The 27407-nt window shown below is 33.0% G+C and overlaps 1 protein-coding gene across 1 annotated transcript in view; it reads left to right on the top strand.

The window, feature by feature from the left end:
* LOC106640133 (uncharacterized) overlaps positions 1–27407 on the top strand; it is a 263376-nt gene that overhangs the window by 203034 nt on the left and 32935 nt on the right. Inside the window, exon 4 of the mRNA XM_089596750.1 lies at positions 12465–12681. Within this exon, the coding sequence (XP_089452876.1) occupies positions 12465–12681 (217 nt within the window). The remainder of the gene's footprint in view (positions 1–12464; positions 12682–27407) is intronic.

Below are 27407 nucleotides of genomic sequence, written 5' to 3'. Positions count from 1 at the left end.
AAAATGTGACAAGAGATCGGGCGTAAGGTCAAATGCAAACAGAAAATACCCATTGGGATAGTCTTTCCTGTGAATACTATTTCCTTCATTGATGTAGTAGATCCCGGTTCCCGAAAATAAAGTATGATATGCTTCTACTTACATTGGTTTACTTCCTGTAAAAGTCTATAGTAGCGGCTTACTAGGGACCTGTACACCATCAACATATAACGACAAAAAATTTCTAGAATAATTTTGAAAGTTAAAAGGATTCATCTTTCGATCCCCATCGAAGGCTTTTTTGACAACAAAAGCTCAAATAATTCTTTTCGGAAGTTGTCCCAGAATAACATTATCTCAACAGTGGCTGTTTCTACCGCTATGTAGGGTGAAAGATTCGACTTTGACGCGCGTAATTAGATATTTTGTCGTAGTGTTTGCCAGAGTTTTTGCATGCGCAATCAAAACTATAGGGCTTACTTTCACTCGCTGAACGAGAAGCGTAGCCTCGGTTATACTGACAGAATAATTTTTTGCTGAAGCATCCATAAAACAGAAAGCATTTTTTGAGCGTACTAGACGGAAACGAACTTCGACGGCATTTAATAATAATTTATCCTGATTGAATACATCACAGTGTAGTTGACCCATTAAGTCAGTGGTCTTTTCGTCTGTTAGATATTCTTGACGCTTATAAGGAGCTGAATTTTTTTCCGAGCCGGGTTATTCGTCCGTTTCACTAGCAACATCTGTTTCCCACAGATTTGTTGACAAATGAAATAATTTTGCAACAGGGCTGTCATTTGAAAAAGTTTTAATGTATGCTTTGTATGGGTAGTCATTATCTGAAGGAGTCACGAGTTTTGGATTAAAATATACATCAACCTAGTTAAATATCCAGTGTAAAAAGTTGTTTAATGGAGCTACAAGCGCATCCCCATTTTTGTCGTAAGGTAACAACTTGACATTCACTCTGAGTATTGTATGGGCCAAGTCGATGTTATCCTTGTTTTGAGAACTGATAACGGATTCTATGGAACTCTCGTCCCTTAACGACGAAACAGGTTTGTAATACACCCATTGATTAATTTCTAATATTGTCTGCGTGAGAGGAACGAGAAATAAATCCAACTCGCTCTTCAGGCAAGAGTCCCTATGACTATGTAGGAAAGACATGATTAACCAAAAATATCTACAGGTCTTGATTTTTTATTTTTTACCACCTCTTTCTTTGTTTTACGACCAGCTTTTTTTATTTTTCTTCTTACTATTTTTCTAACGTGCACCTATTTTTTGTTGGGCTACTTTCGGTCGACTTTTTTTTTCTTTTTTTTCGTTTTTTTAAGGAGATGTTTACACAACCGCTTTTACGTCGAGACTGTGCTCTTTCTTTATACGGTAAAGCATTATATCCTGATCCTTCCATCAGCTCCACAATTTTTTCTGTAGCTTGACGTTTTGAATTTTTACCAGATTCGTTTATGCGATTCTTAAACGGTTTATTGCTCTTTCCAGCATCGTCAACTATTTTCACTGCCGCTCGTAAAGCTTCTTTGCCAACGGAACGAGCACCTCTGACTATGTAAGGCATAACACTCTGAAATAGTCCAGTAAAAAGAGAGCCTTATCCATGCCCTCTCTGTCTATACGATCCTGCAAACACATATTTGACTTCTCTGCCTCCCCTCCTTCTCTCTCCTACCCCTCGTAAAAAACCGATTTGTGACGACTTGCTCAAAAGAAAACTTTTCTAAAATGTAATACCACGGTCAGTGTCCCGAACTCAAATTATATTGGTTTACCAAATTGGTCTCTTATATCCATATCGAACGTATGAAATCTATTATTGAGGAGGGGTGTGTAGGCTGGCAGAGTATACCTCTTGACAATTGTGCTTCCTAAATAAATTTCCTGAGCGGCTGAATTTACTATCTTCAGCAAGGGTGCAAATGTATCACCAACAATACTTGGTTCACGTATATTAGAATAGATAAAAAGTTGATAAGGCACCGCTCTTGATAAGCTCGCTGCTTGTTTACCGTGAAACAGTAGCCTGTAATCCTCTCTCATTTCGGCACGGGCGCGTTCAATCTTGTATGTGTCAACCCTTCCACAAACCCAATAACACGTTTCACTGTAGTGGATATAACAGGAGTTTTTGCACATGTTTTTGTACATCCTGGTTCTGATATCGGAAAACCAATAAATAAAAGTGTACCTCAATTATTATACCTTAGCCGCTAACATTGTTTATCCTTATGACAGTATTCCAACTGTTTTTTAATTATTTTCTTGCGTAAACTATGTTCAGAGTCGTAGATGCTGTACTGAATACAACACTCTTTTTTATCACCTGATTCACTTATCACTGCCGTTTCTCGTCGAATATGTAAAATAGTAAATGGTACGTGAATCTCGGAAATTGCCATCTACTGCTTAGCTCTATTTCTTTCGGTAACTAAGTAGAAAAGTTTGTTGTAAGGGTTGTTTGGAAAAAATTGTATACTACTATTGATAGGTAGAAATACTGTTAACTCGTTATAATGCATCGTTTTTTAAATCTCTTGAATGTATCCACGAGTTAAATTTTTCAGGGTATCCTACGTAACTAACAAAGTGTTGTTTTTTTTCTTTTCCTCTTGTTTTCAAGATCTTGTCAATTTTATGTTCTTGCTCCGAGACACGCTTCTTGAAAGTAAGAAAATCCCTAAATTTTTTGACAACCTAAATCACTGAGCTCATACACATTTAAATTTTGTCTTTTCGGAATTCGAGTAATTTTAAATATCTCTTTACTTCAGGTTTTTACTGCACTTTTTTCAAACATATTTTTATCACAGGTTATGCTTACATAATAACCTACTTTATATTTCTCTTTACTTTGACTGTGACGTTGTATTGTTCGAAGTTGTCGCGAATTGACTAAATTTTGTCGTGCTATATCTGCATTATATATTGTTACTCTACTTGGTGTTAACTTAATTGTAGAGTGGATATTATTGCATCCATTGATTGAATTTTGTTAAGCGATATTGGTTACGTCAATGTTAGTGGTAAAAATCCGTTGCCTTTTTAAACTATAATTTTCCTCTTTTTTTCACGAATTTCTACCTCTACTTTTGGCAATCAATTGTCTTAAAATACTTTAAAAATTTTTTAAACTTTTTTTTGACTGTTTTTCAGAGAAACAACACCTTTGAGAACGTTTAGAACACACTCGTACAAGCAGTCGATTAATTTTTTGTCTCCCTTTTTTTAACAATGCAGCTCTCTGTTCTCTGTTAAGATGAGTGAGAGCTTCCAAAGTTGCAAAGTACCTTCTCTTGGACGGAGCTTCGCGAGACTCATCTACACGACAAGAAGCTTGTTTAAAACGCCCGCTTTTCGATGTTGGTGGCTTCATAGTCAAAAGAAAACTGAGAGCTGCGCATTACTGCTAACTATTTTAACTAACACTCGTAGCATATTTTAGCAAGTAAACGTTCTTATACTCGTCGTCGGAAAATATATTTGCCAGGAATCTTAACTCACGAAAAGTGTCTTGCTTGCAATCAATCATAAGATAACCATGACCTTTAGCCGTTGCGTCTTAATAGACATCTTGCACAAATTGCGGATCTTAAGGATATATCTATCTCGCCAAATGTTGTACTTGCGCACTATCGCGAAGGTTTTTAAACACTACGTTATAGGACGCGTTCAGACTCAAGTCTCACGAATGAGTTAACTTGTGAAAAATATTTTACGTTATAAACATTACGCTAAAATTTTTATGGTGACTTTCTTTTGTAAAAAGATCTACCACAACATGATTCGATTACTCACGCATCAGATCGTCGATAATTAAAAGTTTTTTAAGATGAGGATCGTTTAAATAATCCGAAGTTTTTGGTAACCCCTTATTAATTCAATTTGCCGTCCATTTTTCATAAAATTTTTACTTTTATAATCATTCTGATACTCTGCGTAGTAAAATAAAATACGGCAGAACGTAATGTTTTCCATTTGTTTTTAATTATTCAAAAATCTTCTAACGATAATTGTTTTTCTTCAGCCAGTTGCACCGCAAATCATGCTTGTCCATGGGTATTGCCAGCTGGTTTCCATTATGGCAATATTTTTTATACTAATTATATTTCGAAAAGCTTGTAAGTTGAACACTTTACCAAAAATACCTACTAGGTAGTGGTGGCTGCGACGCTGCGGTGTTGTATTTAATACTTATGCGTGTATGTAAACTTCCATATAAAGGTATAAATTAACGCACGAGATGGCTTGATATATGAGGGTCAGCTGATTTATCTCGGCGTACACGTCAAAAATCACTCTTTCCTTTTCTTATCTAGTCCCTGTGGTAAATGGAACTAGCATGCAGCAAAAAACAATATCTATCTTGGTAACTAACGACACATACAATTGACTAGTATATTTTTATTACCTACAAGGTAGTCGTAGTACCTTATTTGAATTTTCGAAAATGCAAGTCCTGAATGGTTCAGTTAGTTAATGATTTCATTGGTACGAAACGTTGATTCAATTTGAGCTCTTCAGGACTTGCATATCATAATTTCTTCTTTTTTTTTTTTTTTTTTCGTATTTGTTACTATTCCTATGAATTTTCGGTTGAAGTACCATTAAAAAAAAACAAAAATATTAGTTAAACAGTTTTATTTTGCAATAAGTTTTTTCTCGTAAACGTATAGTAAAAGTAATTGTTTTATTTCTTTTTATTATCACTAATGTTATCAACAACGTCTGGACATTTGAAGAAGTCTGGTAAAGGACTTTGACGTTTAAAATTCCAGAAGGCGTTATAATATGCATCACTATCCTGCGATGATGCTATTAAACATGAAGTCTTGATGATCCATTCTTTTTAAAAACATGCTCTATGCAGTGCACAAAATAATTGTATGCCTTCAAAATGTTTTTGCGTATGCACTAGATACATTGAGAAAGTTTTTTTTTTTTCATGCATTGTGGATGAAATATGAATTAACGATGAGGTATGAACCTTGCATTCTAATAACAAACTTATGAACTTGGCTCCATTATTACCATACATGTAAATTTTCTTGAGATTTTTAGTAAGTGTATTAAGGCAATATTTAAAATCACTTGTTGTGATATCACCTTCAAACTAGTCTATCCCATAAACTTCTAGCGTGCGTGGATTATTATGTTTTTTTTATATCGTAAGGTGAATCTTTTAATAAATGGGGTGGCTAAATTAACCAATGACCGACGACGCGGACGTTTGCGCGTAGAGATACCACTGCAATTTCCTTTGATATAAAATGCTTGTCAAAGTCGAAAAACCCTGGATATCTATAAAGAAATCAATGATGGTGAACCAATATACTCTCTTTAAATATTTATTCTCTGAATAGGATTTTTGGTTACTAGAGAATTAACTGGTCGTGAATTTTCTTACCAACGAACACAGCAATTTTTTTCTATAGTCTTCTCTTGTATAGTACCCTTTTCTTTCTTGCTACTTTTTGACATTATGAAATACTCAGTAAAATACAGGTTGCAACATGCATTTATACTATCTTTTTACAGTGACATCTTCCTTACATGTTTGAAAAAATTATTAAAAATACAGATATAAATATAACTGTTAAAGTTATGTGTACGTAAAATTTTTTTATAACAGTTCTTTCCTTCTTCCCCCTTCTCTTTCTCCTTTATCTTAACGAGCCCTATCATAAAAATGATTGTGCTATAAGTAAAAGAAATAAAAGAAGCATGTGACTCATCTTTTCAAACTCTAACCATCATCATTTCTTCTTCTACAGCGTTGGTATATAATAATAAATGTTAAGTATCAAAATTTCATAAGAAAACAAAATTAGGTAAAAATAAAAGATTTCACATTCATGTTGAGTAAATACTCTATTTATTACAAAATTTTTAAAATTATGATTACAATGTATTTTGTCTTTTTCTTTTACAAGTGCATACCAACAGACGCACACCAGTTAGTTTGACAATCGTCATCCTGTATTGCTATCATATAAATGACTGTTATTCTATTTGTATTTATTGTAAATAAAAGCAGTTATAATATTTTCAAATTCCTAAATATTATCGTTATACTCTGCAAAGCCGTTATAATTTATCATACTTAAACTTTTAATAAGCCTATTAATTTCACATTAAACATGATATCTCTAAGTGTCATCATGATGTACATCTTTTCATACAATTGTCTGTAGGTGGATATCTGCTTTTTTATTCTTTTTATTCTGTCAAGGTATGAAATAATGAGTGCTACGATAAGCCTAGAAACTTCTGGCAAAAACTTTGAAAGTGTACACATTCGGGAAATCTACAAACTTCTTCAAAACATGAACATTTTGATAAAGAGCAGTATGTTTGAATGGCGCGCAAGAGATCTGTAACAAAAAAATTAAGGTATCGAATCAGTTAAATCAAGTAATTTCTAACTTTAAGGGTGTATGGCGTGGGAGCATCAAACACCGTGTCGTCATTATAGGTCTAGCCTCAGATGATTTAGGTATTTTTTGTTTTCCTTCAGTTTTGACGTAAAGTTCAGTCAGTTCGTGTTCTTTTGGTTTTTGTTTTATGGTTACTCGGGGTTCTGCGTTCAGTGGGTTGATGGTGCGTTTTATAAGTTTTTCCGAGATACTACGTTTCATAGTCTTCTTGAAACAGCTTCTTGTTTTGCTGTTAAGTATTCCAATAATAATAATAATAATAATAATAATTATAATAATAATAATAATAATAATAATAATAACAATAATAATAATCATATTAATAATAATAATAACAATAATAATCATAATCATAATCGTAATAATAATAATAATAATAATAGCTTTAATAATATTACGTAGTAAAATAAAAAGAGACGTTTGTTTCTCCTCTAACTTTCGGGTTCTTTCATGATTTTATAGCGTCATGGAAGTCATTGGTGCCTTTTAAGGGTTCATGTAGTACAGTTAAGTTCAAGTTCACTTCTACTTCATAGGTATACTGTATCTGAGTGATAATCTTATGTTTACTGGTTAAGGTTAGTTTGTGTATTTTTCCCGTACATCCATCATTAATTCGTAAAGGACCTATACTTTTTACTCTTTCTTGTCAATCCATTTTATCAGGACAGATAATGTTTAATAGTTATTCATTAGGTGTCGAGAATAACCATGAACTACCAGCTGGTAAGTATATCGATTAGATTTTGGTTTTTGGAGTAAACATAATTTCAGAGTATTCAAATACTTCTGTTCCAGGTTGTAATAACATAAAAACTTCATATTCGTTTATAGAATAGGGTTCTTTTAACGGTTCCATAGCCTAGCATATGTAACCGTATACGGTCTTATCACATTGATTAAATGTAACTTTGTTTAATTGCAAATACGAATTATGGTTTGCTGCTACTGTAATTTCAGTAAAATCCGCATCGTTGTATTTCTTTCTTTCTGTAAGACATGTAAAATAAGGTAAAAGACCCAGTTATGAGATAGGTTTTTGATATGAGTCGCGTATTATAAGTGATTTTCGTCATAAAAAAGGTGTATTATCCAAATTTTCAATCAAATAAGTATTATTCACTGTCAAAAAGTAAAAAAATACTTGAACTCTGACTTTTAAAGTGTTAGATATTATTAAAAATTTATTTTATGTTCGTTGTTCACATGCTCTAGTTTATGGAACATTGATTTGTACTATGACCCGGTGTTCCATAAATTTGCCCCTATTTATGAGACATAAAAAAAATTGAATTAACATACTTATAATGTACCTATTATGTTTATTAACATATTTTACATAAAATAATGCACAGTAATATAGTATTTAATAGCTTGTTATGTATTTTAAAACTAAGTAAATTAAAATAAATACTAATAATGGTAGGATCGGAAATACACAGGTAAATCTCGAATCTAAGTATTAGACTTTGAATAAATAATTTAACGTTAAAGGCCAATAAAAAGATAAAAATAAAATCGTTAAGACTCTTTTTTCATTTCTTCTTGTAGTTTTAAAATCTGTTCTTGAGTATTTTTTGTCATTTCTTTTTTTTGCATCAACAACTTTTTTTTCTTCTCTTGCAATTCCTTTTTTTTTCAGCTTTTTTTTCCTTGATTTCTTGCTGTCTTTCCTTCTCTAATTTTTCAGCATACCAAGCATCAGACGTTCCCGCAGAGGGTAATCTTGGTTTATTTAGGCCTTTTACCTTTATTCTCTTTTTTTCAGTAAATATTTGGAAGGCAATGTAAATGCATTTTGAAAACTGGCGGTAATAGCATCTATTAAAACATTTTATACATGTTATTGTTAATTATTTAGATAAATACGTATTTTATTAAAAATTGTTCATTTATTTACCATTTGACTTGGGCCTATCTGGCTCATTTAGAGTGGATTGAACATTGCTTATTTCTGAATTATTTTGAGGTAAATTATTTTCACTAGAAGTCGACTGTAAATTATTTGATGCAGACTTATCTTTGCTGACCTTGATAGAAGTCACTGAAATATATTTACGAAAGTTTAATTACAATGACAACATGTATAGTTTAAACGTATGGCATACCTGTTTGATTGATTTCTGAGCTTATCATAGCAAGATTTGGCGATAGTTCTTGCAAGACATTATCGGCAACTGTTCAATTTCTTTAGATGGCTCAATTACACTTGTGGCATCATGAAGGTGAAAAATATTTGAGGTTTCGTTGGGTAAATTAATGCTTGATGATGGCTCACAAGTTAAGAGTATTTCTTGTACCACGTACCCGTTTTCATTTCCTTCACTACCTACCGAAAGAAAGAAGCAGAAAAAATATTTGGTATATTAAATGCATATGTAACTGCAAAATTTTTGCAATATTATAAACTAACTAACCAACTTGAATTATTTCTTCATTAGAAGTTGTTGAAATCAACCGATTTTGTGAAATTTCACTTGAAACAACAATTTTTTCATTCTCTGACCCATCTAAAATAATTGCACCATTATCATCCAAAGTCAAAATACAATTGTCTCCAGATTCGATATAATTACTATTATTATTGGAAAGACTCATTTCACTCGTTAATCTTTTATCCCTGAATTGTAGTACCTCAATATGCTCTTGCTCTATGATACTACTTTGTTTTTAAGAACTATTATTTTCAACAATTACTTTCGGTGGTGCCACAATTTTATATTTAACACCTATCGAGGCTTCTGCACTTTTGATTTCAGGTTTGCCCTTCTTCCTTATCTCGTCTAAATATATTAAAATAACATAAATCAGTTAAAAAAATTTTTTTTTAAACTGTGAATGTTTATCAAAGTTGGAATACTAATAAAATTTTAAAGGGGTAATAAACATTAAAATATTAACTACTTGAGAAAATTTCATCGATGACAATTAAAAATAAACATATACATTTTTTATAAACAATTAAAAAATAAATAAAAATATTTTTGAAAAAAATTAGTTAAAAACTAATTACTTGGCAGGCCATCATTTTTAAGATAAAATCAATACTCGAAAAGGGATTTATTTTCAATGTCGTTGGTCCATACTCCTTCAGCTTCGCTGTCTTGAAATTTTTTTAACAGTTCTTCGGATAAGTAATCATCTAAGTTTAATTGATGACTGTTATTCATACTTGAAGTCTTTTCCGTCTGAACACATTTTGAGATTTGTTTATCGTTGACGCAATCGACTGATTTTTTCTTCTTCTTAGAAAAAACATCGTATTCTATTGCCTGAGGATTGAATGGAACGAGACCTGCTGCTTTGAATCTACTGATAACAGTACTGCTTTCTTTTTTAATATTATCAAGTGTGAATTTCAAAACTTTTGAAAAATTCTCTTTGTTGATAACATTATCATCATTTGAAGCTTTCCACAGAAGAACAGATTTCTTCCACGTTTGTTTTAGTGGATGAAAGTATGCAATGTCTAATGGCTGTGTTATGTGAGTTGAATTGGGATAGAGCGCAATCAACTCAATTTTGTTTTCTCGACAAAAAGAAACTAAAGGAAGTGTCATGTGAGACGAGTGCCCATCTAAATATATGACTACAGGAAACTCAATGCTCTCTTCTAGAAGCCATGGGTAGAAAACATTAGTAATGTACTCGTAAAAAGATTCAGTTGTCATCTATCCGTTATCTGAAATTCTGAGACCCCATCCAGAAGGGGTATTTTTGATAATTTTCGTGGGAATACTTCCTTTATACGAGTACATTACCATTAGTGGAGCTCGAACACCTGATGCACTGTACATGAAGAGAACTGTCAAACATTCTTTATCTGAACTAACAATATTATAAACTGAGCGAGCTCCTTTTTCAGTCAATACTTTGTTGACACTTGGATTGAGTAATATGCTCGTCTCATCATAATTAAATATACTGCTTGGTGACATGTTTAATAAATTTTTGCTTTTTAAGGTATCCTCTTGTTCTCGGAACCATTCCTTTAAACTCTCTTGAGTCACAGAAGCTCTTGCTGCACTTAAGTTTTGAACAGTCCTAATGGACAAATTGGGATGTCGCCTATGAAAACCGTTGTACCAACTTCTTCCAGGTCAGTTGTTGATGAATACAGTTTCCCTGTCAAGGGATATCAAAAACTTTTGCGCGCTATCAAGGAGTTCGTTTTTTGTTACTGGACAACCTCTTGCTGTTCTGTACAAAATTCAGTCGACTATTTTCTTTTCTTCTGTTTCCGATAAAATAGGAGGTGGTCCAGTCTTGCTTTGGTTTATATTTTTGACGATCGTAAATGTATTTTTTTTTCCTTTGGGACTTGTATTTCTTAGCACTGATTTGACTTTAACTTTTTTCAGCACAAAGAGCTTGTAATTTTTGTTAATAAAAATTTTTTGATTCTCTTAATTTTTTCCTCTTATATTCTACTGTTAAAGTCCCAGAATACATAGTTTTGATAATGGCAAAGAAAATTTTTTCTTTGGGACTTGTATTTTTCGCACAGTCAAAAAATCAGCTGACAATTTGGCATCAGAAATCAGCTGACAATGATTTATCAACTGACAAATCAGCTGATTTTTTTTTAGTTATAGTCATCGTCACAGATCTAGTTTTGTTAAGACATAAGGGACACGTTAAAGTTAATTCTTCAGTCTAGATTTTCTTTCGATATTGTATATAACCTTCAAACAAAAATTTTTTAACACTAAGTTCCACGTAGGTAACCTTTTTAACCTAAACAAAAATTTCAACCGAGCACAAACGCACTGAGTATACACACATTCATGGTGTGCATGTATTGGTATGTATAAATGAATCCCAGAAAACTTAAAATTAATTTCCTTAATGACGTCCAAGTATACTGGAATTTTGCCAATCTTCATGTGGGAAAACCTGGAAGTATACGAGAATTTCAGGCTTTCAGTCGACACTTTGTATATTTAATAGGCGAGTAAAGCGCGAGATAAGCGCGTATATTTTATGTAATGTTCATTAATTATCAATTTGTTGTGATTTTATAGTTCAAATTAAAAAAAAAATTTAATAATGTTTATTGGATCAATTGTGCATTTTTCCCTTCTGCACTTATTCCGTCTTTTAATATAAGTTTAAACCATACTTAAATATTATTAATTGTTAAAACATAAGTATAAAATATATTATTAAATTAATTGTAAATCGTTTGGATGTATAAAATAAAAAAAAGCAATGTCTTTTTTTTCATTTTTCTACAACAGATTTCATATTAACTGTGACTATTACTTAATGAAAAACATGAAAGTTTTTAATATTGTAACTTCTGACTTGTAAAGCTGTTGAATCAATTTAAAAGTGTCAAGTTTTGTATTTCATTGCAGGATTTTACATAAAAAAACTTTTGTAAAAACTTTAACTTCTTTAATGTATTCATTATACCACAACTATTTTTTTTTAACTTATCATAACTTCTATAAAGAGTGATGATTGATTTAAAAACAAACAGTTGTATTTGTAGTATTAGTTCGATAAAGTGACATCGATCTTGCGAGTTCAAATAAGTAGTCAGATAACTATAACGTAATTATTTTAGTCCCCATTCTATAAATATTATATAAACTTTAACAAAGCTTGTGCACTGAAAGTATTTTGAGTAGGATTATAAAAGATGGATGTTTGATATAGCTGCTCACTGGATTACGCCAATGATATAAGGTGCTTTATTATTTTACGACTACTGCCAAAAAACATAACATATATACTAAAAAAAGTCTAATAAAAATTTAAAAATTCTTTGAAATACCAATAAGTCACATCTGTTTATGATGTGATCTATGCTGTGTATATGTATGATAGAATGTACAATATGTTCAATGCGTATTTTGATTAGAATTTTTTTTTTTTTACAAAGATATTTTATAAGTATAAGATTCTTTTAATATTTTTTTGATATTGTAACGTATTTTAAATAAAAATATTGAAACAATAATAATGTGAAAAGCTGTAAGTAAAACGAATTTCTAGCGTTTTATTAATTTTCAGTACGACTCAGCTGATATTGATCCTCTAGATCCCTTTGCTCTACATAAATTAGCTGCTTACAAAGCCCGAAAAGAAAAAGAAGTTACGAGGCCAAAAAATGATAAAAAAAAAGAAAAAAAAACTGAAGGTGTGGTCAAAACGAGTACACGAGTGACCAAAGTTTGGTATGAAGCTCAACAAAAAGGACAACGTTACTTTCAAAACATTGAAACAAACGGTATGTATTCTTTTCCGTCATAATAACACTTAGCAGAAAGATGTTACATGAAAGTCCTTTTCTTACAACATTTTGAAAATTTTGTGTTTTTTTTATTGTGTGCCCTTCATTAAAGATAACATTTATAATAGATACAATCTAAGGAATTACATTTTTCATCCCCACCTTACAATCACTCTAGCCCTAGCATTATCATCCTAACTTTTTAACACACGTTTTTATAATAAAATCTAAATCTGTAGTGCCAGTTATGCTACCTAGCAAGGTTCTCACTTCTTGTTTGTTGACATTTTTTGTTTTTGAATATCTTTATAAGATGAAGGTAAGTCTTCCTAAAGAAAATTTCTATAGCTCTCAAATATTAAAGCCTTGCTAGTCAAGCCTCTTTCTTTCGTCCGTCCATGTTAAGAAAAAGTTATGTGTTCAACTCGGCTGTTGTACTGTATAAGGGAATCGTTGTGCTGTACAGGGAAATTAATTTGGAGCAATCCGCGGGACCGATATAATAATTATAAAAGAGAAAAGAGTTTTTACAACAAGCAAAACTTCCGTGGGGATAATCAGAACAGCCAAGGTTACAATGGGAGTGATGACAGATTTGGTAGAAATAATTATAATAACCGCTACGATAATAATAACCAAACCACCAGGGCTACAACGGGGGCAATGATAGATTCAACAAAAATAATAATAATAGTAATTATCAAGACAGAGGATCTCCATACGTGATAACTAATCAGCCCGCGAACAAAACTGGAAACCCGCTTACAGAGCGTTTAAACTCACAGGACGCTCGCTGTGCTCCCCAAACGCCGAGCAGAACGCAGCAGTAAAGAAAGGAGACATAAGTATGCCTAAGAAAGGGGTAGAGACAGCAGGTAATAGGCAGGAGTCGCCAGAAAAAAGGCATTCTGAGCCATGCCTTACCAACGGTGCAAAGGCAAGCGTTGAAGTGCATATACATAACACAAAGAGAGTGTAACGCAATCCAGACAGTTACACTACGGACATACACACTTATAATAACTGCCTTAAGCACATATTACTGAAACAAAGTTCTAAAAGTAATATAAGGAAGAACCCTTTGCAAAGTAGAAATAAGAATATCAAGTGTAGGGTGCACACCGCCCTCACTCACCAACGTGTGGCACTCGCTCATGCCGTGTCCCTTTGATCTACAGTACGCGCAACTCAGGGTCAAATTTCCGTGACTATTTGTTGTGGTCAAATTTTTTTGAGTATCGTTGCTTGCTGCCGTATCATGTTTCCGTTTATCTAAATTTTTTGTCTTTCTGGCATTTACATTAAGTTGGAATATTTTGCACTGTTCTGTCGCATGGTCGTGCCCGTTGCAGAATGAGCAGGGATTATAGTTGGTCTCGCTTGGGTACCATTTTGGCTAATTTCTTATTTTCGCCTGGTCGTACATGAACGCACTTTTCTTCATTTCTTCTATCCCTACTTGTGTCAACCGTATGTGCGCATTCCGTCACGTTAATAAATCCCAGCGTAGGTTTATTTTGCTGTCAATTTTCAGTGCAATCACTATTGCTTCGCCTAATGCTTGTGAGTTGAAATAAGTTACTTAGTAGTTGTGTGGGGCTGGTAGCCCATCGCAGAATTGCCTTAAAAACTCTTCTTCGGCATCTTTTTTTATCGACATTTTTTGTGTTGAAGAATAAATTGAGTGAGTGTCATATAAAGTTATTATTCGGCTGCGTATTGTTTTGATTCAGTTAGAGGACGATTCCACTGGCTCATTTCTTTGTTGCAAAATGATTCTTAGTTTTGCCAATAAGGTGGTGACATTGCCAGTGCAAGCATACCTACTTTTTAGCTTTAAGAAAAATTCATCTATTGACGAAAATTGTGCTAATCAGGTAACAAAATCGTCCGCCCGGTTTCGTAACCAGTTTGCAATCGTTCCAATTAGAAGTTTTTCGTTCAGTGGTCCTTCCGTGAAAGCTACTATTCTGGTCATTTGTTCAAACTATGGAAATCTTACTGGATCACCATCGAATATTAGTATGTTTTTAGCGAGATGGCTCAATGTAGTGAGGGAGTTTTGTAATCCCAATGTGTGTGAGTTTGCTGAAAGGCGTGCTCTGGTAGTTCTAGGACGTGATTTTGCGTGCGTTCATACCTACCACCCGTTGTGTGTGAAAATTGTATGTCTATGGATTTGCGTGCATCTATTCTATAATGTGCGTTATGGTTTACAATTAAATTGTTACTCCTATTTGTTGCGCTATTGTTTTAAGAGAACGGGAGTTGTTCCGAAGTATTCAACTTAGCCCGTGTCCCTTTCTGGGCTGCAACCACTATCAAGTCGTTTATAGCACTACTCCTGTTATTTCGGATAAATAAGGCTAGTGTATACTTTGTTTTGGGGATTGCTCTATGTTCCGTGATAGGAGGAATTTTTCGTTGAACGGTGTGTGCAAGGACTCCCTGACTTCCCAGATTCGTTTTCTGTCTTACTATGTTCGGTGTGAATTTTTTCATTATATTTATCATGAACAGCGTCTTTTTTTACTGCCTTTTTGCCGCTCTGTCCATGATTCTAGACATGTTCTAGGTTAATTTGTATCACGTTGTCGTCTATGTCATCCTGTCTTATTTCGTGTATGTTTGTGTGCTTATCGTTTTCTCGTTCTCCTCCCTCTGATATATCGTTCACTTCTGCGATGCTCATCATGTTCGCCTCTGTGTTTTTTTTTGGATACAGTTATTCTTGTTCGTATATTTTTTTGTTTAATCGTAAGACGCTTTTGTTGTTGTGTATTTTGGGATCGCTTGATAGATATACGCATTCTCAATTAGCGTTAGTCAATAGCCTTTTTCCTGTTTTTACTTCTAGTTAACTACTCCTTTTATTCATTAATCAATTTAAAAAATTTTTTGTATAGGGTGTTTGTTGCTCGTATGTCAGGCATATGTTTGTGCATGCAATCATCTGTAACAACCAAAGCCCTTTAATTTTTTGATTTAGTAATAACATCGATGTATAGAAATTATCTCTCTGGGTTATGAGTATTTACCTCGGGGTTATGAGTATAGTGTATAAAAAAATGAAACTTTACTTACCAGATTCCTGTCACAATGGTTAGTATAATGATGATCCTCTGTATATTCATAAGTTGGCCTTTGATCCTTGTGTGAGTTGACCTGCCTTCGCTTTTTCCTATTATTTCCTTCTTTTGAGTGATGCATCCCCGTCTGTGGCTGCTGTCCGGGCTCGTCGTACCGTGTTTGCTTTTTGTCCGTATTTCCCTGAGTTCAGTGATAAGTAGTTGTCTCTAGTATTCTGATAAATTGGTCCACTGGCTTGATATGTAATTATTCTTCGTCTCGTCTCCTCACAGTGTTGAAGATTTTTTTTTAGATTATTTATCCTTTTTTCCAACACTTTCTCCAGATTCCTACTGTTGTGACCGTCGGACACCTGAATTCGGTGTCTGGCACTTTTAAAACTTTTTTTTACTTTGCGATCAGCGATATATTCTTCTTTTTTTTTTTTTTTTTTTTTTCATTACGTTAATTAATAGGAAAAAAATTTTTTTTGTTTTGCAAGACGAAGTGATTCCTGCGCCCAAGACAGACCGTAAACGAAATTTTGTCTCTATCACACTTCTGACACCAGCTGTTACGTAGGCTTCACGGTGCAGGAATAAATAAAAGCGTGACTTGTAGTTAACTTATACTATATTAGCACTACTTGTTTTCGAGGGACGCTGCGCTTGTCTTCCAGTCTTGCAGGCCTGGTCCTTTCGCTCTCGCATCTCTAGCTTATCTCCCCTTATTCACTTGCTTCGCTCTTCCTTTTCCATCACTTTTCCTCTCTATTTCTCTAACTTTTAGGCCCAGGCCAAAGGGGGCGCACGCACGCATAGCTATATGCTATCGTACGTAACATATTTCTACTTATTAAATTTTGTGTCAATCTGTTACTATTTATTCAAACTACTCCTTTTCTTTTCAAGCTCGTCAGAATTTTTGGGATATCGATATGATTTCAGCTCATTCAACTATACTAAAAAATTCATAGTCAAAATTCACGTATTTTTTATTTCAAAAAAATATACGAAGAAGTACATAAGAATGAGAAACTATCATCCCCGGGTACGAATCGAATACACAATCTCCTGTTCACTAGACCGTTGCTGTATCACTTGAGCTACCGTGCAGCCGTTCATTCATTCGCACTGTAGGCTTGGATAAGTTGCCATATCTAATCTGAAATTGTTTTTTCACCTCAAGTACGATTTTAATAGGTATATGACTTTAATGCTCGTAAGTAAGTTAGATCCATTTATATTTGTCTATTGATATGATGATAAACATATCAAAATTTGCTTGCATACAGTTAGTTGCATCAGAGTTATATTAAATATCCTAATTATTGGAAAAAATTACAATTATTTTCTGTTGTATCAAATACAATTTCAGCTTTGGGTGAGAAAGAATAAAGTTCATCTGAACCTACGTTGTGAGTGCGTGCAAGGCACCCAGATGGCCTAAAGGTAGAGCAGCCGTATAGTAAACAGAAAGTTGTGTGTTTGATTCGAACCTAGGAACAATAGTTTTCTCATTCTTGCTTTCCTTGAAAAAAAAAGGTCATAATATCATCACTTAGAACTCAAAAGTGCTTGTTGTTGAGAAGGACAAAAATAAGCTCAGGGTGCTTGGTTGAAAGTACCTATCCAATACTTCCATCCACGTACATGTACCAATTGTTATGATGATAAATATATTAAAAATTGCTTGCATACACATAAGAGTAATATTGTACATGTGTATTTATGTTGATTTAATTAGCATGAAAGAGTACGTCAAACACTTACGATATATATCACTACGTATTCATGGAGAACGGGAATCTGAAATGACAAAGCCTAATTGCGTTTATAGGCCCTACATAATAGCATCTGCGCGCGCATCCTTCCTTTTTTTTCCACATTGATGCATGGCAAAAAATACGCCTGTTGCTGCTGCTACTCCCTCCATGGCGTGTGTCTCCTGCTCGCTTGCCATCGCTTGTGTTGAAAACATACACCGTATAGCATGATGTTACGTGTATGTATGCACAGATATACGTATATGTTTGTGAGTTATTCTGAATCTCTTAACATCATCTTTTTCTATTGATGAGAGATAAGCTTACTAGAATGGATACACATCTAAATTGACATGTTTGCTTCAGCTACCAAGTTACAGTTGTTGTTCCGACATATTTTGACATGGTATTACATCATTAGAGCTAAACTACAATACTCTGAACTATTAAAGATGAAAGTAACTTGAAGTTTGAAAAAAAGTAATAGAGGAACAAAAAACCAAATATCATAATTATCAAGAGGGCTGCCTGAATATGAAATAAACCAATTATTCTAAGCGTTAAAATTCTTTCACAATAATCTTCATGCTCGCGGTCATACTTCTACTGAACGGACTGGCGATAAATGAAGGTGCTGTAAGACTTTAATAAAAAAAAAAGAAGAGATATCTAGAAAACTATGTACATACACTGCAGGGACTAGACGCGTAGGGCCACGACCTGGGGCGAGGAGACGCGAAAATGCCCGAATACAGGCATCGGTTTCGGCGGCTCGCCACAGGGAAAGGGAAAAGCAGAGAGAAGCTAGAGAGCAAAAATGTGAGTGGCATTCAGAGGAAGAGTTCCTCATGAACCGGACCTAATCAAGTTGGACGGCTGAGGGGTGCTCAGCAACCGCTGGCTCTCTTCTCTGGGTCCTCTCTGGGACACGGTCTTCTTCGTCCCAAGCCTCTCGCCTCTGCTTGTTTTCTCTTCCCGGTCTGCATGAGTAAAAGAGGGCTATCTAATAGGCAATTAAAAAGAGTTCGTGAATTATCATTGCGATAATTCCTCGTCGCAGAAGCAATAAATCCCTTGCGGTGGCTTTGTAGGCGTACTCATATATCTTTGCTGACTGACTAGCCTATCTCTTTCTTTTTGAGGTTCATTTCTTTTGTTGTTTTTATATATCGTACTACCGTATTGTCTAGCTGATATATCCCGTTGATTCTGGGATGAGCCCATGGTTGTACTCTTTATGTTTTTTTTAATATTACATCCGAGAGATTATTGAGTCCAATAGAGTATAGAGTGTAAGGGATTTCAGTTTAATATTTAATTATTGTCTATCAGTACATAAAACTCGTTCACGAGAGAGATCGTATAGGCGAATCCAAATTTTGTTATTTACAATTATTATTTTGCGTTCAATGGTGATTAAATCAAAATAAAAACAAAAGTCTGAAGTATGTTGTTAAACTAATTAAAATTATGATTTATTGATATGCTAAAGCCACGTCAATCGTAAATCTCGTATAAGACTCGTATAAAAAAAGGCGTTTTCTCGTGATTTAAATATTATATCATTGTTACAGGAGAAGTAGCGTTAATGCTCTATGAAGCAAGTTTATTCAAAAAGTTGTATAATTTTAAGATAGGAAAGAGTGAGATGTGCGAACGGAAAAAGCGAATTATTTAGTTTATGTTAAATCCACGATTACGTGAGTAGTTGAATAGTGTCTACCAACTACGTTATGTTTTCTTATTTTCTTTTTTCATTACATCGATAAATTAGTCATTGCGTCAAAACCAAATCTTGTTACAATTTATAAGACAAGAGATTTGAATATACTTTGAAATTGAATTATAATCGTTTTGTATTTCTTTCTTTATACACATTGTGCTCCTGGTTTTACCGTATACCTTATCCCACATAAAGAAAAACCCCCGCAACACATATGTATATATTTAAGTACCCAAGTAATTTTCCGCTGTTAACTAAAAAATATCGTTAACGGTACGTGTGCGCGTAATTTAAGACAGTAACTCCCTTACCTAGAAGCCCTGTTAACAGGCTTAGTGATTAGGATATTTTATTGCAGTATTCTGAACAAGTTTTTTTAATTACATAAACGATACCTGTCTTCATGGCAACAAAACTGCATATGTTGTAGTTTTATTTTCTTTTAAAGACAACTGCAGCTGAAAGTCATCATTTCTTCGCAAAAGCTTGTTTAATCATACAATTAGAAACTATTTTTTTCCTGTAAAAGTTACAATTTTCTTACATTAGATTAAAAATAACAAATTAATGACTTTATGAAATGAGACATTTTTTGCAGTTAGTTGTATGTGTACATAATAAGTAAATTCATCCAAACAAAGGAAAAAAATAAATTGATCAGTAAGTTAGTATTATTTAAAAAAAATGATATGACTTAAATTAGATAATGTATTATTATCGTTTAGTGCAATGGATAAAAAAAAAAAAAAAAAAAAGAAAAAAATGAAAATGTATAACTCTCTGCAACATTCTTCTAAAAATTTTTGGACGAAAAAATCGTCAAATAGTTCTTCTCAATCCTATTTGATGCATCATTATGAGAAATTTTTGCTTTCGTTTTAATTACATAAGATTAAGGTAATTAAAAGTTATAACACAGCTGATAATTCTAATTAAAAAATCTTTTTAAACCACGAAAAAAGTTTAATATCATTGTTTTCTGAAATATCTTCTTAAAATATCCCTCAGATTTCCACTAAATCATGTTTTTTTTTTAATTCTGACATAGAAAACCATTACACAGATATTTTAAAGTACTTAAACAGTGGTGACTGTCGTATATAGCTGATAATATTCAATGTTAACAGATTTACAAAATTTTGTTCAGAAAAGTTTTTCATTATGTGCGTCATACAATTTTTTTCAGCTCGTTTAAAACGCTTTTTTATTTGCTCGTGTAGGCACAAAGTAGACCTTCGGAAAATTATAACTGCATATTAACTAAACTATATTTCGGTCTAAAGTGCAGAATTTAAGGTGGTTCTAGTGGCCTTGATACTGAAATTGTAAAAAATCTAATTAAACTGAATTAAATTACATAATATTCTTTGAACTCTTATCTTTTTGTTGGTAACGAATGGATATAAATTTATTGCTTCGGTTTTTGATTATTTGTTTTGATAGTACCGTGTGAAACATAGATCTTGTACAAAAAATGACTCAAGTAGATAATTTAACTAACCGATACATGAGCATATAAAGTCATTGCATAGATCTCGATCCCGATCCCGATAACAAACGTAATCACTTTCGGACAGAAAAAAATTTCAGCAATAGGTCGAAAAATATAGTAAAAATAGCCAAAACAAGTTTTTCGCTTCTCCCAAAAAAGCTGTGATTCGGACAAAAAACGTTGTATATGAAAAAGATACGTTATTTTAAGACGAGCAAAATGAGCCCTGGTGGACTGAATTCGGTTTTCTCGTTTTTCCGTGAATCGCCATTAAGTGCCGATTTTGCCCTGTTTTTCGATAATTCGTAACTAGCGTTCTAATTGATAATTTGACTTCAAATTTTAACAGAACATGGATTTTGTAATTCCTAACAACCTTACAAAATTTCAAAACTATCAGATGCAAACTTTTTTCAAACCGTCCAATAAACTTAAAAAAAATCCTTCCGAAAAATAGCTCTAAAAAAGTTGTTAGACCACATAGAGCCATTTTTTGAAATGTTTTCTCTTAATAAGATGTCAAACAAACACTTGTTAAATTTTTGTATCCCTAACTTTTGAGTAAGTATCGTAAAAAAATATCGGAAAATAATATTTTTTCGCAAGGTACCAGCAGCGCGGCGGTGGCACTAGATTGGCACGGCGTTGCGTGAAAGAGGACATGGCTTAAATCGGTGGCGTGCTCAAGCCAGCGCTGCTGCTGGTACTTTGCAAAAAAATACTATTTTTTGATACATTTTTAGGATACTTACTAGAATTACGTAGAGATACGAGAAAGTTAGAGATACGTAGGGCAATACTATAAATCCTTTAGTTGACGTGTCACACTCTATTCTTTGACAGTTTGCAGATATAATTACCCAATAATAATTACCCAAGAGCCCTTATAGAAAAACATATAAAATCACGGTTGAAAAAATTAAGGTACCAATCTGCGAACTGTCAAAGAATAGAGTGTCACACGTCAACTCAAGGATTTGTAGTATTGCCCTACGTAAAAGGTGTTGATCTAGTTATTAAAAAATATCTAAATAAAATCAATCTTACAGTTATTTTCAAGTCTATTAATAAATTAAAAGTATTAAATGATCTGGGCAAAGATAAAATTAATAACCTTGAAGGACTTTTCACTGTATACTCTTTCAAGTGTAAAGATTGTGATAAAAGTTACGTTGGCCAAACTAAAAAAATACTCGACATTCGAATCCATGAACACATGAGAGATTGCAAAAATAAAAAAAATTCCTCGGCTGTGTATATGTATATAAAGAACAGTGGACACACCTTCGATTTTGACTCGGTACGGGTGTTGGATCGAGAATCTTCTCTTCACAAAAGGTTAGTTTCAGAAATGGTTTATACTACAAAATTCGATACGATAAATACAATTACAGATACAAATAAATTATGTACTGTTTTTAAGTATTTCATAAAACATTGTTTAATCTCTGTTAAATCTTGATCGAACACTTGTCCGTTTTACTTTGGAATATTGCGTACTTTATACTGTACTATTGTGCTGTACTACTGCTAGATACTTGTGTGATCGCCCCTTGTTACACACTGGCATTGAAACTTAGCACTACCTGTAAACCTTGTTATTGTCTAGTCATTACTTACGAGCAAGAAAAGATGTAACTTATACGAATTGACTTTGCTCAGTAATATTTTTGTCAACGTCGAATTTGTAAGTGTAATAATTTATTTATTTTTTGTAAGAACTATGTTAATAAAAATAAGAAAAAATTTAGATGGTACTTAAGCTGTTGTGATTCTTAAAAGTTTATTTTATATTGTTAAATTTAGAGACTTGAGAAGGACTGCCAAAGTGTAGTCGAAACGTTGTCACGACACAATAAAATTTGAACAGCATTGCCCGTAAAGTTGTTTATTGTCTTTATTTGAAATCCATTGACCACATATAATTATAATTAAAGTTTCTTGTGTCCTAAGCATTTTAATTAAAATAAAGTATTTAAATTTTTTGAATTTTGTTTAATGTATTTCAAATATTTCATTTAAAACACCATCAGTATTTTTTTAAATAATTTAAAATACCGTAGTTAAAATTTTGAGTGATTATTACTTTATTTTGAAAAAAATCTTACTTAATCAATAAAACAGTTTTTTTTTCTATACTGCGTTTTTCTGAAGATATTCGTATTTTTTTGTTAAATTTGGAGATTAGAAAAAAGCGGATCCTTGTGCACATATTGTTTTTGTATTCTACATTAATCTATAAATATGCTCCAACAAAAAAATATGATTTTATCTTAATCCGCTCGTTAAATGTTTAAAAAAAAAAAACCAGTCGTAAGGGGTCTATGGACCCCCAGTCGGTACGAAGTTTCATTTGCTTTTTTGTAGACGTTGGCTATAAATAGTTATAATGTATAGGATAAAATATCAAGTTAAAGAACTAAAAAAATTAATGATAAAATTTATTTATTATGTATATGATAAATAACGATAACTTACGGGAACATTTAAGAAAACCACCACATTATAGAGAGTGAATCAACTGAGAAGATAAGTTATTTGAGTATATATGAGGTTGAGTACAGTAAAAAAATTTTTTTGGTATTCGCACATGTCCTACGAAATCAGATAAAATAAAAAGATGAATTGTAATGGTGTCAACGCAATAGGACAGTTATTTTTGTAAACCAACAATTAAGTTTGTAATAACACTTCAAAAAATTACTTTGAAAACTTTATTAACAAAAACTAACAATTATTCTCTAATTTTAAAAATAGCTTCTTATTGTGCAACGTTATATCTATGTTTTCTCACGGTTACTTTCAAAGTGACATGGTGGTTCTTTTTTCTACACCGATCAAAAGTTTTTTGGTTTCAAAAATTTTTTTTTGCCCTTTGTTACCATTAGTGTGTGTTATAATAATAAATGATAAATTGACAAAAATGTCAGTTTTGTAGAAAACTTAATCACAAAAAAATTGGTGGTCGTAAAATTACCCTATGAGTAATAGACGTGGAGATAAAATTAAAAAACTACAGAAAAAGTTGGCAACTAAACATAAATTTTTAAATAAATGAATGAAATCAACTTCTGATTTGAACAAAACTATTTTTCTCATATTCCTGGGAAAATTCTGTAGGAAAATGACCAATTTTTTCTCTACTGAAAAACATAAGGCTAAATCATATTTTTCTTTGTCGGAAAATTAACTAAACAGCCACTTTTACAGCCAGTGCAATCAGTACAATATTGCAGGGTGCGGGAAGCAGGAAGAGACTAATACGTTATATGTCGAGTCTAGCTTTACATATATACTTACAGCGGCCACTGTAAATGTCTAGGTAGTGCTGATGGTACGCAGCGTGGTGAGGAGGAGCTACTGGCTGAGTACAGCCGAAGGAGGCCAAACAAAAGAGATCCGTTTGGTTTTTCGGTGCGCATGCATAAAGAGAGAGAGAGAGTATTACTACAGCGGTATTGTAAAAAAGTCTTGTTACACTTTCTTCGGTGTAGCCTCCTGCGCCTAAAACTCAGAACGTGCGAAAAGGAACTTTGTTCCAAAAATTACGTCTGTTTTTGCTATTTTGAGGTTATGTAAAACATTCATAAGTACTTTAACACAAATAACATAGTTAGTAACATCACAAAGTCTCATATTAAACATCTTTTGGCAGACTCAAATATGAATTTAAAATAGTTCCGTACATTTTTATGAAAAAATTTCTGTTTTTTATTTGTAAAATTTAGATGTTTCAAAAATATATAATACTTTTATAAACATTTTTTCTTCACTTTTCATTTGTTACATTAACCAAGAAATACGCTTCAATAACAGTCATCATTTCATCCTTATTTATTCTTCATCGCACCTACTGCACATACACCTATGCATGGTACTGCATCAGTCCCACAAGCGGTTGATGGACACAGTTCTACGGCTGTCATCCCCGCCCACCTACTGTCCTCATTTGCTGCCGTAGTATCTTACATTGGGACGTTTAAGTGTGGTACGTATGATACGCCACGCGTTGCGCATGGCATAAACAACGTTGAAAGTTAATTCCAGTCATGTTGTAGAAGATGGCTTATGCTCTGTTCATTGAGAGCTTTTTCTAGCCATAGATTTTTCAGTGTACTAGCTCTACTTGTTTTTCCAAAAACGTTAGTTTCAACCAAACTGCTAATTGACTGCGCAAAATTTTTCAGTTTTCCATGATACGTTTCAAATCCGTGATTTGAATTTGAAACACATTTAATAATCTTGAAGTTACAAACAATATGAAGTACGGTTTTCCAGATAAAAGTGGCGACGAAGTAGCATGTATTAATTATTTAAATCTTTCAAAATCAATACCAATAAAATATTATAATAGTATCGAAACGAATGGTATAAAATTGGTACATTTGTTGTAGTGGATATAATTTGTATCAAAAAAGATTTTGGAGAAATTGACAAAGTAACGAAAGTTGATAATGATATTGATTTTGAGCTCAACATGTGCAAAGAATTAACATTTGATGACCACTTCCATTCCTATATTGTAGAATGAAAAAGTAACCGAAAACTATCCACGAACTACGAAAATTTACCAAATGTAGCCACTTGTTATTCTATCTGATTGAATAATACTCATTATATTATTACTTCGTACGCCTTATAATTTATATATTTATGTACAAAAGTATTTAACAAATTTATTTGTTTACATTTCTCCAATTTCAAGAACAATGCGAATAACATGAATTTTAAATTATATGTATATATATACAAAATATTTAATTCTGGGCTTATTTTTAATATGTTTACTAACTGCAGCAATTATGATGGTGCAGTCCATTCAAACATTGAGGGAACTGCTCCACCAAGCAGCTGGGAGCGCTGTTCACCGTAAATCAAGCAGACGGTCCACCTAACTTTTTCCAGTGTACCTGTTGTATGCGTGCACAGCTCAGCAGTAACAGTCTCATCACGCTCTGCTGACCTCTTTCCTCTAACCTGACGTCTCCTTTTTTGGCAGCAACTCTTGACTCAGATTGGGGCACAATTCAAATGTCAGTTTCGTCAACATTCTAAATATTAGTAGCACTGAAATCGTATTTTTAAATAACTTCTTGCAAGAATGAAAAAAAAGCATCGACACATAACTTATTGAACCCACAAGCCCTAGCTGCAGATATGCGCTGAGCTTTTCTGCTGGACCGCTAATGTCTTTTCATGAAATCTTGCAGCCAATCCTTACCTGCAAGACCTGCAAGATAATTTAAAAATAAACTTATTTTTATTGATTTCAACAAAGAAGTAAAATGAGATGAATTATGTTATATCTCAACTTGTTTATTACCTGTTTCTTTGTTAAATGGATGTGCAATACTTAGTTTATTGGCAAAATCATGTGTTAATTGTCTCAATTTCATGATTGACAAGACCATCAGTCTTTTTTTCATGTCAAGTATGTATTGACACAGAGCTTGTTCCTGCTCATCAGAAAAAACTTTTGTGAACCCTACATGGTATATAAGTGTAAAAATATAAATTTTTACAAATAAAATCAACCAATATTGGCACAATTTATTAAAATTCATTGCTTTGTTGACTTACCTACACTTTTTACACTTTCGTTTTTTAATTTCTTCTCAAGGGTCGTTCTGGGTATATCGCACTCAACAGCAGTACTTTTAATACTTTAATCATCGTGCACTGCATCGATGGCCAACTGCAATTGACCATCGACCCACTCTTTTCCTTAACTTTTTCTTTGGTAATTTCATACCATTCTAAATTATAACTAAGTATATCAAAAGTTTTACAATAAATAAACAAAATTTTGGAAAATGGAAAGTTAGGTTAGGAAAGCGATACTATTGCCTGCTTGAGATTAGTCGCCGTGCTCATCCTGCCCTTCTTGTTGGTGACCGGCCTACTCCTTTAACACATCTTTTTTAAATCAGTATATCTTTTTTTTTAACGTAGTACAATAATAATTTGACCTATTCCAGAAAGCTCTTAGATGACTCTTTCAATCGTACTTAATTTTAAAATCCTTGAATAATTATTAACTATCCAAATAAAGCTTACAAATTTTCAAAGAGATGCATATTTTGAATCTGATTTTGAAAAAAAAAAATTCACAAACCGATAATAAATTTTTTTTGATTCCAAAGTCTTAGAAGATTGAAGGAAAAAAGTATTAAAAAGCAAGAAAAAAAATAGTCCGTGGCCTGAAAATAATTTTTTCTGTTAAAATTATGACTAACTACTTTATCCATTGAACTTATCCTGCCCCTCTTTTCCCTACTGTGTATATCAAGCTCCTCCACTTTGTCAGCTTTGCCTACAGTCAGCTCTCTGTATTTATAAGTATACAGCATAAACGATTTGTACGGTTTCTTTCGTATTTTCTTTCTCTCTTTTTATTATGCGCGCACACACACACACACACACACATGCACTGTGCAGCTGCTCATATGTTATTTCTTTTGCTTATACTGCTCAGTGCTGCTATACTGCTGCTGCAACATAATATGATCATAAATCTTAACATGCTGTAGTAAGGCCTTTACTAGACTCCAGATATAATTTTCCACACGCCGCCGCGGCAGTATAGCAGCACTTAGCAGAGTATAAGCAAAAGACATAATATATGAGCAGCTGCACACTGCATGTGTGTGTGTGTGTGTATATGCATAATAAAA

The sequence above is a fragment of the Copidosoma floridanum genome, unplaced genomic scaffold (assembly GCF_036245765.1).
Source record: "Copidosoma floridanum isolate Cflo_tuat_1 unplaced genomic scaffold, Cflo_Japanese_pri ptg000030l, whole genome shotgun sequence".
Taxonomy (NCBI): domain Eukaryota; kingdom Metazoa; phylum Arthropoda; class Insecta; order Hymenoptera; family Encyrtidae; genus Copidosoma; species Copidosoma floridanum.
The sequence above is the reverse complement of the archived record's forward strand: the minus strand, read 5'-3'. Positions and strand labels throughout refer to the sequence as shown.